At 37.4% G+C, this 17,025-nt stretch overlaps 1 protein-coding gene across 2 annotated transcripts in view; it reads left to right on the top strand.

The window, feature by feature from the left end:
* Window positions 1-17,025, top strand: part of LOC150091160 (uncharacterized) — a 75,224-nt gene that overhangs the window by 8,892 nt on the left and 49,307 nt on the right. For both annotated transcript variants that reach the window (XM_090382319.1, XM_090382310.1), the window contains exon 2: window positions 11,790-11,978. In XM_090382319.1, coding sequence (XP_090238445.1) covers window positions 11,790-11,978 — 189 coding nt within the window. The remainder of the gene's footprint in view (window positions 1-11,789; window positions 11,979-17,025) is intronic.

The raw sequence follows: 17,025 nt of genomic DNA, 5'->3' as shown, positions 1-17,025 counted from the left end.
CATTTTTCATAGAAATTTAGAAAGTTATTTGAAATTTGCTCTATCACATCAAAATTTTTTACAAATAAAAAAAAAAAATTGGTGGAGGTGCATCTCATTTATTTTTTATTTTACAGATTTTATAAAACTCAGTCCAAAATTTATTGCGTGTAAAAAAGAGTGTACTGCTCCTATGCTTACCTTTGATGACACAGATTTCTAGACAAAATCCCTAATCTCTATAAGGGATTACCCTGACAGCTGTGTTTTCTTTTTCATTCTCAGAGTTAAATTTTTTTTTCTAAAAAACTATTCGCTCTTTACAAATCTCAAATCTATCTTTCCATGAATTTTGTTCCCATATCTTAGGTGGTATTCCTAAAACCATTCTCAAACCTCTAGATTCTTATTTAAATTCTCATAAAGTCACTCCACTCTGTCTCATAGATGCTTGCTTAGTTTGTGCCCATTCTTTTCCAAACTACTTTGCAGTCAGCATCAGTGCAATATGTAACTATTGGACAGTAAATGGATGCTGAGCAGCAGCAGCAGCATCATCATCCATGATGTTGATAAAGGAATGTCAGGCTTAATATCTACCGTATTTGTCAGCTTAAGACGCACTTTTTTCCCTTATAAATACCTTTAAAAAATCACCCTGCGTCTTAGAAGCCGAAAGTGGTGATACAGCACATGTGCAAAGCAGAGAGTTAACATTTAGTAGTTAACTACTATGCATTAGTACACTTTTCAGTAATTATCATGCTGTTGTTGGAATAACAAGTGAATTCCAGTGATACATTTAATCCCTAATCAATAGCTGGCACCATTAATTACTGCTTAAAGAGGATAATGGTGATTATGATGATGTTGGGGATAATGATGATCAAATCAGTAATGAATCTGAAGTTGAATTATACTAAAATAATAAGAGTAATAATCCTATATATTTCTTTATTGGCTTTTGGGTTTTATTTTTATTGAATTTTAAATTTCCATTGTATTAACATAAAATTTTTTCAAAAGTTTTTTTTTTCTTAAATTTACTGTTCCAAAATTAGGATGTCTTCCGTGCTGCAGCATCTTATAAGGTGACAAATATGTTAAGTTTGCAGATTGATACATATGGTGGTTAATGACAGTAACCAGGGTATGCTGGTTAACTAAGCTCATCTGCCTAAACAAATTAGGCAGATGAGCTTAGAAGTGGTAACTGAAGTTTAGCATTGACAAATGCACAAAATGACAAAACACTGGGGTAATTATGCTGTCATGTATGAAGTTCTCTGAGCAGTGCAAACAGGCTGATTGGCAAGTTCATGGGGATTTGCCAGTGATATAGAAGAATTTTGCAGCACAGATAAAGAAATGATTATCAAATTGCATATGGCAATGGTGAGGCCACATCTTGAGTGCTGCATACAAGTCTGAAAGCTTCATTTTAGAAAAGACATTGATCTGTTGGAAGTGATGCAGAGACAAGCAATGAGATTAGGAAGGGAACTGAAGACTTCAGTTCTGTAAACTGCAGTGGGTGAAAACTAGGCACCTGTGGGCAGATCTGATTGAGGTGTTTAAAACTTTTATGGATTCAGTAAGGTCTCGATGCTGATGGAATCCTTCCTTTTGCTCAGACCGGCGAGATTAGGGAGAGGGAATTGAAGAAAGACTTCATTTCTGCAAACTGCAGCATCTGAAAACTAGGCTCTTGAAAGGAGATCTGACTGATTTAATCAGATCTAAATGCTGATGGAATCCTTCTTTTTGCTCAGACTATACATAAGAGGGCAATAAATTCCAATTGAAAAAGGATGATTGCAAGACAGATGCATGGAAATTTGCCTTTAGCTATCCGGTAGTTGATTATTGAGAATGGTTATTCTTGAGTGTGGTACTAACTGTGTAGTATCACACTCAAGGTAGTGGACAATGAAAAAGACCTGGCACTAATTGTGTAGTCATGAAGTTCTCTGAGCAGTGGAGACAGGTTGCCAGGATAGCTCATTGGGTTTTGTCAGTGATCAGAACCGGCCCCAAAATTTGCAGGGCCCTGTTAAAGAATTACTTGCAGGGCCCCTACAAGTAATTCTTGAATTTTGCACAGAACCCTAAGGTCCTGTGCAAAACTTATGCTGCATGTTTTAGTAATAGTGATTTTTTTCTTTAATTTTTCAAATTTTACAGTAGATAAGACAAAAATAAATAACTTTATATTATGCTGAACAAAAATTCTAAATACAAATAATATTTAATACATTAATCAACAATATTGTTTTGACCATTTGAGTGTGAGATCCTGTTCGACAGAACAGGTTGAACATGCTTGTGGCTGGCACCATCAGTGATATGCTGGAGCTTTGCCTGAAGGAATAGAGTCGAGTATCATTGTACAAGGCATTTGTTGGGTGTTGTCTTCAGTACTGTATATAGATCTGGAGGCCTTATGAAGGATGTGGATCTGGAATGGGTGTGGGAAGGGCAATGCCCAGTGAAGGGAACAAAAGGTTTATCTTACTAAGAAAGACTATTTTTGCTCGTTGCAGTTTCTGGATATCGGGTATTAAAAAATTTAAGCCTTTGAATGGATTGAGCAAGCACATGCTGATGGCATTCTTCCTCTTGCTCGGACTACACATGGAGGATGGGGGCAAAATTCAAATTTAGGAAGGATGATTGCTGATCAGATGTGCTGAAAAATGCCTTCCATTAGATGATGGTTGATTGTTTGAACAAACTGCCATCTGGTACTGTTGAAGGTGGGTAGTTTGAATAAATTGAAGGAAGAACTAGACAAACTGTTGGAGGGGGCAGACATAATGTGGGAAGTTTTATTTATTATTTATTTTTTTTTTGGCTGGTGTTCTATAAGTTTGCTTTCTTGCATCATTTGCTGCTATTAAAACATACTTCCCATAATGCATTGGTATGATACTGCATAATCCAATTCTAGTTAATAGAGTAGAGCTCAAGTAATACCTGAGTCTACCATAGACCCTCTTCTTGTAATTAAAACCCTGCCCTTTCCCTTTGACCACTTAAATTTCATTAGTTGCTACCCATTCAGTGACTTTATGATCACTCCCTGCTATTGCTCTCTGAATTGTCATATTTTTGATACTGCTTAGATCCTTGTTGAAAACTAGTTCAAGGATATTTGATGACCTTGTGCTTTCTGTAATGTATTAAAATATGCAGGTTGATCATTTAATTTGTGGAATGGACTAACCCTGATTTTTAATCTTTGTTGCTGAGATCTGCCAGTGGTCGGTACTTTTCAAAATAATCTCTCAAAGTATATGTACACCTGCATTATCAATGAACTATTCCTGAAGCAGTTTCTTGATAAGTCTGGGAATGGTTATTCTGTAGGCAGAATAACCATTATAGTTCTCTTCAAATACTTGTCTCTGTAAACACCCAATATTTTTCATACCACACAGAATTGCATATAACAGAACACTGCTTTTTCTTCAGATCTTTCATTACAAAATGGTTTGTGCTTAGAGCATATAACTTATGGCAACTTTGCAACCAGACACGTCAGAACTTGCAGATAGCATCAAGAATACACTGACATCTGCATGTCAGTGTATTCTAGGTTATATGCTCTTCTGCCACCAACCAAATGTTGGCCAAAACGTGAGTCACGTACAGTATGTCCCTTATAGTTATTGTCTCAGAAAGACTGGATAAAGCAGAGGCAGTCAGCAGTTGCTGGCTTGATTGGGCAGTGGAGAGTCGAGAGAGTAGCAGGCTCCTTTTTACTGCAAGATGCACTGAGCAGCAGAGAGTGCAGGGAGGCTGATCATGTGAACCAGCCTGTTTTTTAAGCTATCAGTGTTGCTGGCCGATGAACTGGGCCATAAAGAGGCCTGTAACACAGACCTATTGCTGTAACTTGTGTTGAACTCTATGAAGAGTTCAATGTAATATACAGGTTGACGTGGTGAAAAGTTAATTATATTGCCTGCTGGCAAACATACCTAAAAGTCACATTTTGTGGAAATATTTTAACAATGGTTCATGGGGCCCAGTGGATGTGAATAGAGGAGGAAAAGTCAAAAGCTAAGTACAGTTGAATCTTGTTAATACAAAGTTCAAGGGACATAAATTTTCACGTTTTGTAATAATGAGGTCCCCCAAAAGTGTTAATTTTATTGTTTTTTTTTTTTTTTTACTCACTGTATATCTAAGAATAATAAATAATAATAATATCATATTTATTAATAATTTATTAATTTAAATTAATTTAAATTAATAAAATAAAAAAATAAAAATAAAATAAAATAAAAACAAAAGCCTTGTCTAACAATACAATAATAGGAATAGCATATTTTTTAAAGATTCTATTTTATTTGTAAGAAAAACTAAGAAAAAAGCAATTAACAGAAATGAAAATATTGTACAGTATATATATTGATATATACAGTATTTTAGTATCACAGTAAAAAGAATTACAATCTTAATATAAACGGAGACATACAAACCATTAACTTTTTAATAAATTAATCTAATTTAAAGAAAGAATCCAATGTTTGCACAGTTTTTTTTGTCCTGTATGCATTTTTAACTACAGTACAGACATTATCAAATGCAATAAGTGTTTCTTTATCAATGTTACTGCAGGCCAACATATTCTCTATTATGTTCAATGCATTTTGGGCATCTTTTTCATTTTTGTTGGCACTGGTAACAAAAGCATCGTTTTGTTTGGTGCTCAGTAGCCCTTCTAGTGTTGGCATTCCAGTGGTAGCAACTTCATCATCCACCTTCACAAACTCTTCAAATTTGCAAACGAAATCCATATGCGCCTTCAAATTCCTCCATTTCTCAATGTTGCTGTCACATTCGACTCTTGGACATGTTTTTTCTGTGATATTCTCTCCAAAGCCACTCTTTCTGAAGCAGTTGATTATTACACTTGATGCGATACTGTTCCAAGCAATAACAAGATTATGGATAGCATCCAAGACATTCCAGTTTGGCTGCAAATTGTTCCCTCCTATGTTGCGGATCAAGTACCTTATCAGGCGGGCTTGTATGCTCTCTTGAGGTTATAAATAATGCCTTGATCCAGTGGTTGCATTAAACTGGTGGTATTGGGGGATAAAAACAACAGCCATATATTTGTCAACTTACCGTATTTTTCGGCTTATAAGATGTGGTTTTTTTCCGCGAAGAAATACTCGGAAAATTACCCTGCGTCTTATATGGTCAATATCAGATTAGGCCTAAAGACTACCGGCAATGCACTTTTGATGACACAGTGCCAGTAAACTGAGTTCTGAAAACTTCCCTTTGAAATTCACACCAATTTTACTTGACTTATCTGTTGAAATATATTTTTAACAATTATCAGTGGTTACAATCTATGGCAACAATACATACCAGTAATCTTTTTTTCGTGGAAAATTTGTTGAAATCTGCGTGATATGAATCTCACAATCAGACGTAAGTAAAAACTTGTTTCATTTTCCCATGTGTTTGCTTCCTCTATAATATGATCTCGCGCTTTTATGGTATGGCGGGCTAATTAGACTGGATCGGGATTTTTTCAATTCCAACCGTCTTTTACAAAGAGAAAGTGATGCCCGTATTTGTCTTAGTATTCAGTCGTATTTGTATTTGTCATATTTGTATTCTGTCAGCTTTTTTCAGAAACAAACATTTCATTATTGGTTGAACATTTACCCAAGCGTATACCATTATTTTGAGAAAAATGTATTACCGTATTTAATTTTATTATTATTATTTTCTTTATCAATAATTTTTTTTATAAATTTCCTGGAGGGTTAATGGGTCAATTGCAACCCCTGGATGTATCAATAAATAAGCCTTTCAAGGACTACATGCGTGAAGAATGGAATAAATAGATGATGCTTCCACAGCATGAACTAACATCAACAGGGTGCATCAAAAGACCTACCATTGTACAGGTTTGCCAGTGGGTTAAAAAATGCTTGGAATGAAATTAAAATGGAGACAATAGTACGATCATTTAAGAAGTGTGGCATAACCAATGCTCTTGACGGCACGGAAGACGACCTTTTGCATGAGGAAACAGATTCATCTGACTCAGAGATCACTCATAACATGGACGATGGTGACATTGAATATCTTGAATATTATGATTTCATTTTTAAAAACAAATAAATGTTTTTAAATTTTTAAAAACAAATAAATGTTTTAAAAAATTTCTTGTGTTTTATGAATTGAATAAAAACTCCATGTTGTAAGTCCATTTAATAAAAAAATTTAAAAAAAATAAATGTAACTCCATTTAATTTATTTTTAATACCTACCCCCTGATTACGTCCCGTATCATGCCATGTCACCATATTTGTTTACATCAGTCGGTAAAAGATCACTTCTTAGTTTCACCGTAAACAGTATCGAAGGATAATAGAAGGGTTATTATTTTTTCCAAAATATGTGGCCAAAATTAGGGTGCGTCTTGTATGTCCGTGTGTCTTATAAGCCGGAAAATACGTAAGTGTCGTGGCAGAATGTGCTGTACAACGATCTAGAATCATCAAAATATTCCTTTTTTCTGAAGCCATTCTTCTGTCCACTTTTGATAACTAAGACTGAAATTTTGACCGTAAGCCAAGCACTTCTATTAGCCTCATAATCACAGGGAAGTTGGTTCACTGCTTTAAAACATCTTGACTTAGAAAATTTACCAATCACAAGTGGGCATAGTTTTGTACTGCCATCCGAATTACAGCATAACAGAACAGTGAGTCTTTGTTTACTAAATTTTCCACCAGAAGACTCCTTGAACAGCAAGTGTTTTGTTTGGCAGCAAATTATAAAATGAACCTGTCACGTCAAGATTAAATATATCCTTTGCCTCATATTTTTCAAGAATGGACTGTACAGAACACAACCAGTCTGTAGCCTTTTCTTTGTCGACTAATCCAGACTCACCGCAAACATTTCGCGAAACCAAGTTATTCCTGTCGAAACCAAGTTATTCCATCTTTGGAGCCAGCCACTGCTGCATTTGAAGTCACTAATCCCATGTTGCTGAGCTAGATAATTTGCCTTTTCTTGCAAAATCGGACCTTATATTGGCAAATTAGATGCACACATTTGGCAAATTAGATGGCAAATTAGATGCACGCATTGGTACCACTCAAAAAGTTTTGTTTCAAGCTCCTTGTGTTTTGCACCACGAATTCGTTTCCTGTTTTTTATTGCTGCTCCATCGTCATGCACTTCAAGTCTTTTTCGGTTTTTCAGTATTGTAGATAAAGTAGGTAAAGGGATGAAAAATAGATTGCTGTATACGGTAGCAAAAGACTCTGAACTGGGGTAACAATTCCAACTGACCTTATTCCCGTGGAGAGCGAGGGAGTGCAGCCTTTGCATAAACAACTTAGAAAAACTTTTTATTCTTTTGTTAATTTAACAACTCATCCTTCAGAAAGATATATTTCTTTGAGTGCACTTGACATTGTAGCTACCATAAACTGCTTTTGTTTTTACACAAAACTAGTTTCTAACAAGTCAGTGCCATCCTTCAGGAAGTAGGGGCCAGGTGGCCAGAGGCAGTAATAGGAGTAATAATCGGACAGCTCTACCAAGATTTGTACTAATCATACAAAATCACAATATTTATTTCTCACAGGGTGAAAAAGAACTTTGTAATAAATGAATATTTTTTTTTTATGAAAACCGCAAACATGAGAGGTATTAGAACCTATAGTACTTAGTACCGTGCTTGAGTTGGAGGTTGAGAAGACATAAGAAGATATTTGTTGACATTAGACTTGAACTTCTGTAAACTGTAGTTTTCAGGAAATACGTATGAAGGAAGGTTGTTCCAGAAAATGGCAGCTGAATGAATAAACGAGGAAGATGAAAAGTTGGTTCTGTGAGTTTGAAGTTGGACAGTAAATGGATGTTGGTGGCACATGTTCTGACTGTTTTGAAAGAGAGAGTGGGAATTATAGAAGCTAATTCAGAAGAACAGTGCCCGTGGAAGTATCTGTAAAAAAGGCATGCAGCAGAAATAGTACATATATGTGCTAGAGAGGAGTCATTAATTAACCTAACTGCCCTCTTCTGAATGGAATCTAGAAGCCTGAGAGAGGTTTTGGGGGCACCGCCCCAGATGTGGGAACAATATTCCATGGTAGGGCGGATTTTCGATTTGTACAGAGTGAACAGCTGTTTGGAACAAAGGTAACGCCTAGAGCGAAAGGGAAAACCAAGTTTTTTAGATGCAGAGGAAGCAATATTTGTAATATTGCTTCCTCTTATGCCAAGAGAGACTAGAAGTCAGGGTAATCCCCAAAAGAGATATATCATTTTGCCTAGAAATCGGAGTGTCACCAAAGATAAGCATAGGAGAAGAAGAATAATTTTTGCCAGATATAAGACAAGACTGAGTTTTAGAAAGATTGAAATCAACTGAGTTGTCATTGCCGCACTGGAGAATTACCTGGAGATCAGCATTTAAGGAATTGGTAGCGGATATTCGAGAAGTTGAAGTTGATTGAGCAAGGCAAGGTTTCTCAAACTAGAAAGTGGAGTGCAATGTGCTGTCATCGACAAAACTATGGATAGGCTTTCCAGTCAATGGAGAAGGTCATTAATATACAAGAGGAAAAGAGTGGGGGAAAGAACTGAACCTTGGGGAAAACCAGCATTAGTGGAGAAGTTAGAAGACAGAGAGCCATCTACATCACCCTCAGTCAGCGAGCAGAGAGAAAACTGGATAACCAATTACAAAGAACAGTTGGCAAACCATAAGATGGAAGCTTGTTTAAAAGACCTTTATGCCAAACACGATCGAAAGCCTTTGAGATGTCAAGAGCAACTGCTTGTGTTTCACCAAACTTTTCCATTGAATTTGTCCATAAATGAGTAACACAAGCCAGAATATCACCAGTGAATTGACCCTGATGGAATCCATACTGGCTATTGTAGATCAGATGGAAGGTTTCTAGGTAGTTTAAGAGTTGGCGGCTGATTGATTTCTCCATTACTTTAGAAAGAGTAGAAGTAATTACAATGGATGATAATTGGATGGAAGGGATTTGTCACCCTTTTTAGGAACTGGCTGGATGTGAGCAAATTTCCAAGCAGAAGGAAAAATACCTTTGGAATAAGAAAGTGAAAAAAAAGGCGACAAAGAACAGGAGTAAGTTCAGGAACACAGGTTTTGAGAACACGTGGAGAAATACCATCAGGACCTGGAGCTTTCTTAGCATCAATATTCGTCAAAATCTTTCTGACATCCTTATGATGGAAGACCGCAGGAGGCATTGAATGGAGCATGTTGGGAATGGTGGCAGGTGTTTTACCAACACCCCCAGGAGCTCACATCTGGTGAGTATGGGCTTGGCAAACCCAGGGTCTCCTGAGCTGGATATCATCATTCTTCTATTTCTTGCTTTCATGGTGATTCCCCTCTACTTCTCTCTCTCTCTCTCTCTCTCTCTCTCAAGACGTCTCCGTGGCCAGGTGGGAAGGAGCAGCAGTGCGTAGCGCACGCTTCTTGATTAGACCGGGGTTCAAGCCCGTCACCACCAAATACGGAGGATGCGGAAAGGTCGGGGAATGACCACCGCATATCCCCGGAGCAATATGGCCTTAGTTGCTAATGCTCCTAAAAACCAAAACAACAACAACTCTCTCTCTCTCTCTCTCTCTCTCTCTCTCTCTCTCTCTCTCAGGGTAACACTGATTTTTTAAAAACTTTTTTGGCTGGTGCAGCATAAGCCTCAGGCTTCATTGCACCTTATGGCTAATAATAATAATATCATTAATACATGAGTTGGAAGAAAAATGGGATGCTAGCAGGTCAGCTTTATCCTTGACTGAAGTGACAACAGAACCATCTGGTTTTGACAGAGGTGGGAGCAGAGATGGGCAAAAGTTGCGGCCAATAGCTTTGGCAAGAGACCAGAATGCTCGGCTACCATTAGGGAAGAATCAAGCTTTCTACTTTTAGTCTGTTCAAAATCTAGTTTTGGACTGATTAATAACTGCTTTACAATTGTTCTGAGCTTTTGTGTAGGCAGAAAATGAAAGTGAAGAATTGGAAACAAGCCAATTGTGATTTGCAACGTTCTTCTCTTGAACAGCCTTAGCACATTTATTGGAAAACCTTGGTTTTCCAATAAATGTGTAATAGAGGACGAGATTTTAAAGCGGAGTGTGGAATAAAGGATTCCATTCTTTCAAGAATAATTTCACTGACATGATCTGAGCAAATGTTGACATCAGAAGTTTTGAAACAGTAATCTGACCAAAGAAAAGAAATCTTGCAGGTCATCCCATTTTGCATTCTTGTAATGCCAATCAACACGAAATTGGGAATAGCCATGAGATAAAGGCTCCATTGGAGAAGCGACAATCACCAAGTTGTGATCTGAGGTGCCTAATGGACCACTCACTTCAGCCGTGTATTTAGAAGGGTCGTTTGCGGGAAAAAGATCAAGCATGTTGGCTGTATGGTTAGGATTGTCCAGTATTCTTATAGGTAAATGAACAATCTGTGCAAGATCATTAGTAATTGCAAAAGCCTCAGCATCTCGACTAGCTGGGTCGGTGTGACTAGAAAAGGAAGCCAGCTGGAGTTGTGAACATTAAAATCACCAAGGAAAATTACCTCACTATTAGGAAATTTGGACTGGAGAAAATAAAGTTGCAAAGAGAAGAAGTCAAAGAGCTCCAAGTGATTAGTGAAGTTGGCAGAACAGTAGAGACGGCAGATGAATTTGGCAGAATGAGATAGAGAGATTTTAAGCCAGAGAAGATCGAAAAGATAAGATTCCAAATTGCCAACTCTCTGACAGTGAATATCAGAACGGACATATGTACGAGTACCACCTTTGAGGCAAAAGGAATCATACAGCGAATAATTTGGGAAACTGAGATGAGCAGTAGTTGAATCAACCGATGACGAGATTCGGTCTGAAAAAGTACATGTAGATCTTTTCGCAGATAAGCTTACTCTATTAGTTTGACAATTCATTGTGTATTCAATAGTAAGAAAAAGTGGGGGGGGGGACATGCAGTATGAAGTAATAAAATTTTTGGATATGGCATACACATGGTGCCATGCATACACACTAATCGGACTCCCTCCAGTCACCATCTGGCAGAGTAGAGGTAGCAAGATTATACACTAGCTGATCCTGAAGCTTCCTGAAGAGTTACTAATAGGTTCGGTCCAACGTTAGTAACTAGTAGCCGGCCTGCGAACGCTGTTTTAGAGCTGTACACTCGAAATGTAAGGAAGATTGGATCTCGCTATGAAGTTCATCGTAACCTCAAAAGTCATCAGTCCTACTGCATGATGGAAGAGATGAGGAAGGGTTGGCAGGAACTTAGCTCTGGAGACTAAACATGGGTTCCACCACTTCAAGCCGCCAATAAGCAAAGTGGTGGTATTGCACTGTTTGATGAGAGTCATCTACCACCTAGTATTGATAACAGATAAAATTCAGTTCACTTGGTAATTTACATTTTTACAGAATGTATTAATGCCTTCAAAAATAAAAAGAAATGTCATTTATTGAATAAGAATGCCAGTGTAAAATTGCAGGAAAAAATTATTTTGCTGTTTAACTATTATTTTATAGATGGGTGACTATAGCAAAGGAAGTGACACTCTAATGAACACACATCGGGGACACTAATTTGCTGAATTTTGTAGTGGCATCACATTTTGATTTTATTAGAGTTTCAGTTACCTCCTGTTTTCTAACTTCCTGCATTTGGACAGATTTATTTTTGTGTTGAACCCCATAATTATGCATTAGTAATGTGTTTGATTATTTGTTTTATTATAGGTTTATAAATATCGTGGCAAGAAATTAAAACCACCTCCAGATAGCAAATTTATGACTTATGAAGACAAAATAAATGTTGATTCCTATTTAAAGGAGAAAGGAACTGTGTATGACAAGCAACCTATCAAACTTAAGTGTAGCAGTGGTGTGGCATATTATTGGTGCTCATGTGGTCACAGTCAGAAACAGGTATGATTTGGAGTATCTAGTAATATATATATAAATTGGGCACAGTTTAGTTCTTTGTGTAGTATAACAGTTTTAAGGATGCATTTTAATTTTGATTTAATAACTAATTAAAATATAATTGTTCTAATCATAGTTCAAAGGTGAAAAACATTAATTGAAATAAAAATGTGTAGATTACAGAGGTGTACATTTTTTATATGATACAGTAGTCTACAAATGACCAATAGTTAAAGCACTTTCAGTAACATATATTTAACAATTAAAAATAAAATCTGATTAAGTATTTCGGATATTGAGCATTAGTTTTAACTCTTTAGAATGGGTCCTGCCATATAAATGGTTAAGTTTTAAAAATTTTGAATGTGGATTACTTGTATATGAAAATAGGACCATCCATTGAAACATTTTTGTACTGTAGCTTTGGTTTCAATTTTTACATCCCCCTGTGAACATGAAAAATTGTTGCATAAAAAAACTTGCAGTATTTAAAAATATGCCCTATTTAAAGTGAAGTATGAAAAAGGCAGTGTTGCTGTAATCAGGATTTGTGAAGTTGTCTATAAGCCTGATGTAGCTGAAAGGTCAGTTGCAAAAGTGCACACATGTTGGAGAGGACTGTAGCTCATTCCTGTATGACTTCTAAATATGACTGACGATGGTATTTATTGTTGATGTTGATTATAAACTCCTGTGACCAATGGTTGTACCAGAGTAAAACAGAACATATTTATGTTCAGTAGTTTGTAATGTTACGAATTCACAGACTTAGTCTATACCCTGACAGATAGTTAACGTTCATTGCCTTTGCATATCACCGTATACTAGAAGTGATGTGCCACAACTCATATCTGAACTCAAAAGGCACATAAGCACAATGCCATAACACATATGAGCATTTATTCTTAACCAGTCGGCAAAGAAGTGCCGTAAAGGTAAAGGCACATGAAATTAACAACTATTCAGTATTGGCACTCTGACTGAATGCTTTGCAGCAATGCTTGGCTTTTGTTTATAGACTTGGTACATAGTTTTATTAGTTCTTTGCTTGTGTTAATATTAATTTATGTTAATATTAACTTTCACACCTGACTGTGACACTTATTATTAACAGTGAGGAAAATGCATTCTTGCAAATGTCAATATAAAACAGATGCATGCAGCCCACTCATCATAGTTCTCTGAATATCTTCAAATATATACAGATGGCTCTAAAACAGATACTCAAGTGGATGCTGCAGTGGTCCTTCCACACACTGTCTTTCACAGCAACTCCCAAATGAATGCAGTAGTTATTCTGCTGAGCTATTTGCCATACTAATAGCCTTAAAATACATTGAATCCTCTCCTCTTCTGAAACATCTCATATATACCGATTCACTTAGTGCAATACATTCTCTCCAACAAAAGCAGACTCCATCACATGCCGCCTCTGTAGCCAGGTGAGCAGGAGCAGCAGTGCGTAGCACGCACTTCTTGATTAGACCGGGGTTCGAGCCCATGTCCACCAAATATGGAGGATGCGGAAAGGTCAGGGAATGACCACCGCATATCCCCCGAGCAATATGGCCTTAGTTGCTAATGCTCCTAAAAACCAAATAACAAACAAACAACTCCATCACATCCCATCCTTCACCAGATACAAGCTCATCTTTTGAAGCTAAAAAGCAAAAGAAGGCAAGCGAATTTCTGTTGGATCCCAGGACATGCAGGCATTGATGGTAATGAAAGTGCTGATCGAGCAGCAAAGAATTCTACAAATATAAGCCTAAGGCTCTACAATGTTCCACATCCTTATTACAGACCTATCATCTAAAAGATTCTCAACACTCAGTGGTCACAAATCTGGCAAAATGAACCAAATAATAAACTTTTTCAAATAAAACCTGAACTTCGGGCGTGGAATTCAAGTCTCTGTAAGGATCGGCATGAAGAAGTCATTCTAACAAGACTGCACATTGGACACACACTTGTACTTGCTCGCAAAAGCTAATCCTCCAGAATGTCTCCACTGTTCTTGTCAACTCATTGAAACATTTCCCTATAGAATGTCTACAATACCACATGGCACGACAAACAGTCTTCCATCTCCCTATAAATATCCAGGATTCCTTAACTTTATCGTAAATCATAGGTGATAGTTCCAACATTGAGAATATATTTACTTATTTAAAACTAATAGGATATTTCAACCAGATATAAACCATAATTAAGAAACTTCAACGTCTTTGTCACATAATTCTAATAAATAGGCGCAATATGGCCAAAGTTGCCTTTTCACCAAAAAAATCCACCAACTACCAACCAACCTCATGGCAAAGTGTGGGCAACGGTGGGTCCCAATAGGGGCCCATCGGCTGAATGGTTAGAGAAACAACAGAACATAAACTACACAGCAAACCATTCCCCACACACTTAATTTTTAAATCTCCGGCCTCCACAGAGTTCTGTGTCACATAAACAGAGTACACAATGCGGAGATGGGGGGAACCCCTGGTGCCATCAGACAACTAACACACTTTGTGCATGGTGCCCACTATCCAGGCCTGTGATGGTGGTTATTTAATATGAGACACGTTTTGCTGGCAAGAAGTAGGACCCCCTGATGTGTATGGACCAGCATTTCACTGGCGAGGTCTACTGGTAGCCCTTAGGAGACCATGTTCACCCAGGTGCACTATAGCCCCGGCAGCTTATGCACCCCTAAACCCCCATAACACACACACACACACACACACACACACACACACACACACGGGCGCCTCCGTAGCCAGATGGGAAGGAGCAGCAGTGCATAGCACACGCTTCTTGATTAGACCGGGGTTCGAGCCTGTCACCATCAAATACGGAGGATGCGGAAAGGTCAAGGGAATGACCACCGCATATTCCCGGAGCAATATGGCCTTAGTTGCTAATGCTCCAAAATAACAAACTAACTTTGAACACACACACACACACACACACACACACACACACACACACACACACACACACACACACACACACACACACTTGTTCACCCTGTCACATTGCATTTTTTCGTAGACAGAAACAGAATCTTCCAAGATGGTAATGTGCTGTGTCATCGAGTTGGCACGGTGCATGAATATTTGAGGAACACAGTGAAGGTATTATCTTGATTGGCCTCCAAATTCACTTGACCTCAGTCCAAATGAACACCTCTGGGATGGTTTGGAACAGGAAGTGAGGTGTTTGGAAATGGACCCATCGTCTGTTCCGACACTGTGGAAAACCTTCAGGCAGCATGGTTACAGATGTCTTCAGACATCTAATGGTAAAGCTGCAGCCATTTTCAATCCACTGCAGGATGGAAGCCTCCTCAATGATTCATGTTGAAGGAAATGGACCATAATCTGCCATGCTGGTCCAGTGGGGGTTGGCATGTCGACCGTATATAGCAGTCAGGGGCTTGAACCCCAGTCTACTCAAAATAGCGTGGCGTGTGCTACTGCACTCCCTCTCCTGACCACTTGTCTGCAGAGGCCGCTATGCCTAAGTGGATAGTGGCTGTTATCCATGCAAATGGTGGCCAAACATTATATTAGGTTGGTGGTCACAATTTAGTGAATACTGAGTGCATATATCATGTACGTATTTGGGGAAAAAGCTATCTGATTTATAATATTAAAAATCAGCAAGAAATAATTCAAAATTGTTCATTTCTTCATGCCACGCTTATTTGCAAACTGCTGTGAACACAACTGTAAAAACATCATTTATTTTTTATTAATAACATTTTTAATCTTTTTTTTTTTTTAAATAAACCCCCTCTTTAGGCACTTCTGCTTTGATGTTTTTTATCATCTCCCTTGTTTGGGAATTATTTTCACTATCAGTAAATAATATGTAAATTGAAAAACCTGTATGCTTGATTGAACAGTTTGATGCCAGCCAGACTTTTCAATGTTATGAAGGCCAGAGAATTAACAGTTGGAACCATCACCATAAAATGTAAAGTCTGTGCACTTCAATAACTGTATGCAAGAGGTGCCACTAACTTTAAAAATTCTTTTTTAGCATGTGCATTCAATTATCAAGAATATGCTTAACTTGATACTGCATTCTTCCTGTTTACATGCTAACCAACAGATTTCTGGAATTTTCAGTGGAGAAATAAAAGAAAATAGTTTTGTTGAAAGTTATAGGGAGTTCCAGCTGTGTGAACTGAGTTGACAAACAGTATGACATTGCTGAAATTTTGTGGGGGTCTCTAAGACTTAGCACACCTGGCTCTTGGTTAAGAAACATAATTTTAGACACTTCTATGCTTTTTGGTGATTGCCTTTACTTCTTTTAAGAATGTTCTCTCACTTGGAACCAAAGTTGCAACTATGCAAAATCAGCTTTGGACTAATTTGAAAAGCCTGGGATAAATGATTTTTTCTTTCCCCCAATTTATTAGGTTTTCATGCTTAACAAAAAAAAAAAACAAAAAAGTGGGGATGAAATTTAAAGACATTTCTAATTCAGCAGTTCTGGATGTTTTGTCATTTTGCCTGTTGTTGTGGAAGTTGATAGCTTAAATAAATTTAAGGCTGAACTAGACAAACATTTGGAGTGACCATATGGGTGGAATGGGAAGGTTGTTTTTTTTTTTTGGCTGATGCTCTATAAGTTTGCTTTCTTGCATCATATGCCTCAACTAATGCTAATGCTTTCTGTCTTAATGAGATATTTTTCATAGATTTTAAATTTTGTGATGATATACATAGTTTGATATAGTCATTTTGTTGTAACTGGAGCACTGACACATTACCTATTAATAGTAGTGTGAAGATAGGTAGTTATGGCTCTGCTCAGTAACACTAGTCAGTGATTCAGCTAGATGAATCAGTTAATCGAATTGAGTCACTCGCTAGCCATTACTGTTTTGTAATGCTCTGAGAAGAGATAGTAAAATGAATTAATAAGATGAAATTTTCATTGTTATAATTTATTCCAGAACTAGGAGCCATAAATTCAAATTACAGGAGAAGAAATTTAGGCTGGGTTGTGGGTTTTCTTTTAGCCAGTAAGTTGTTAATGACAG

The sequence above is a fragment of the Mastigoproctus giganteus genome, chromosome 1 (assembly GCF_048544385.1).
Source record: "Mastigoproctus giganteus isolate SK-2022 chromosome 1, ASM4854438v1, whole genome shotgun sequence".
NCBI lineage: Eukaryota > Metazoa > Arthropoda > Arachnida > Uropygi > Thelyphonidae > Mastigoproctus > Mastigoproctus giganteus.
Note: the sequence above shows the minus strand (reverse complement) of the source record. Positions and strands in the feature narration are given on the sequence as shown.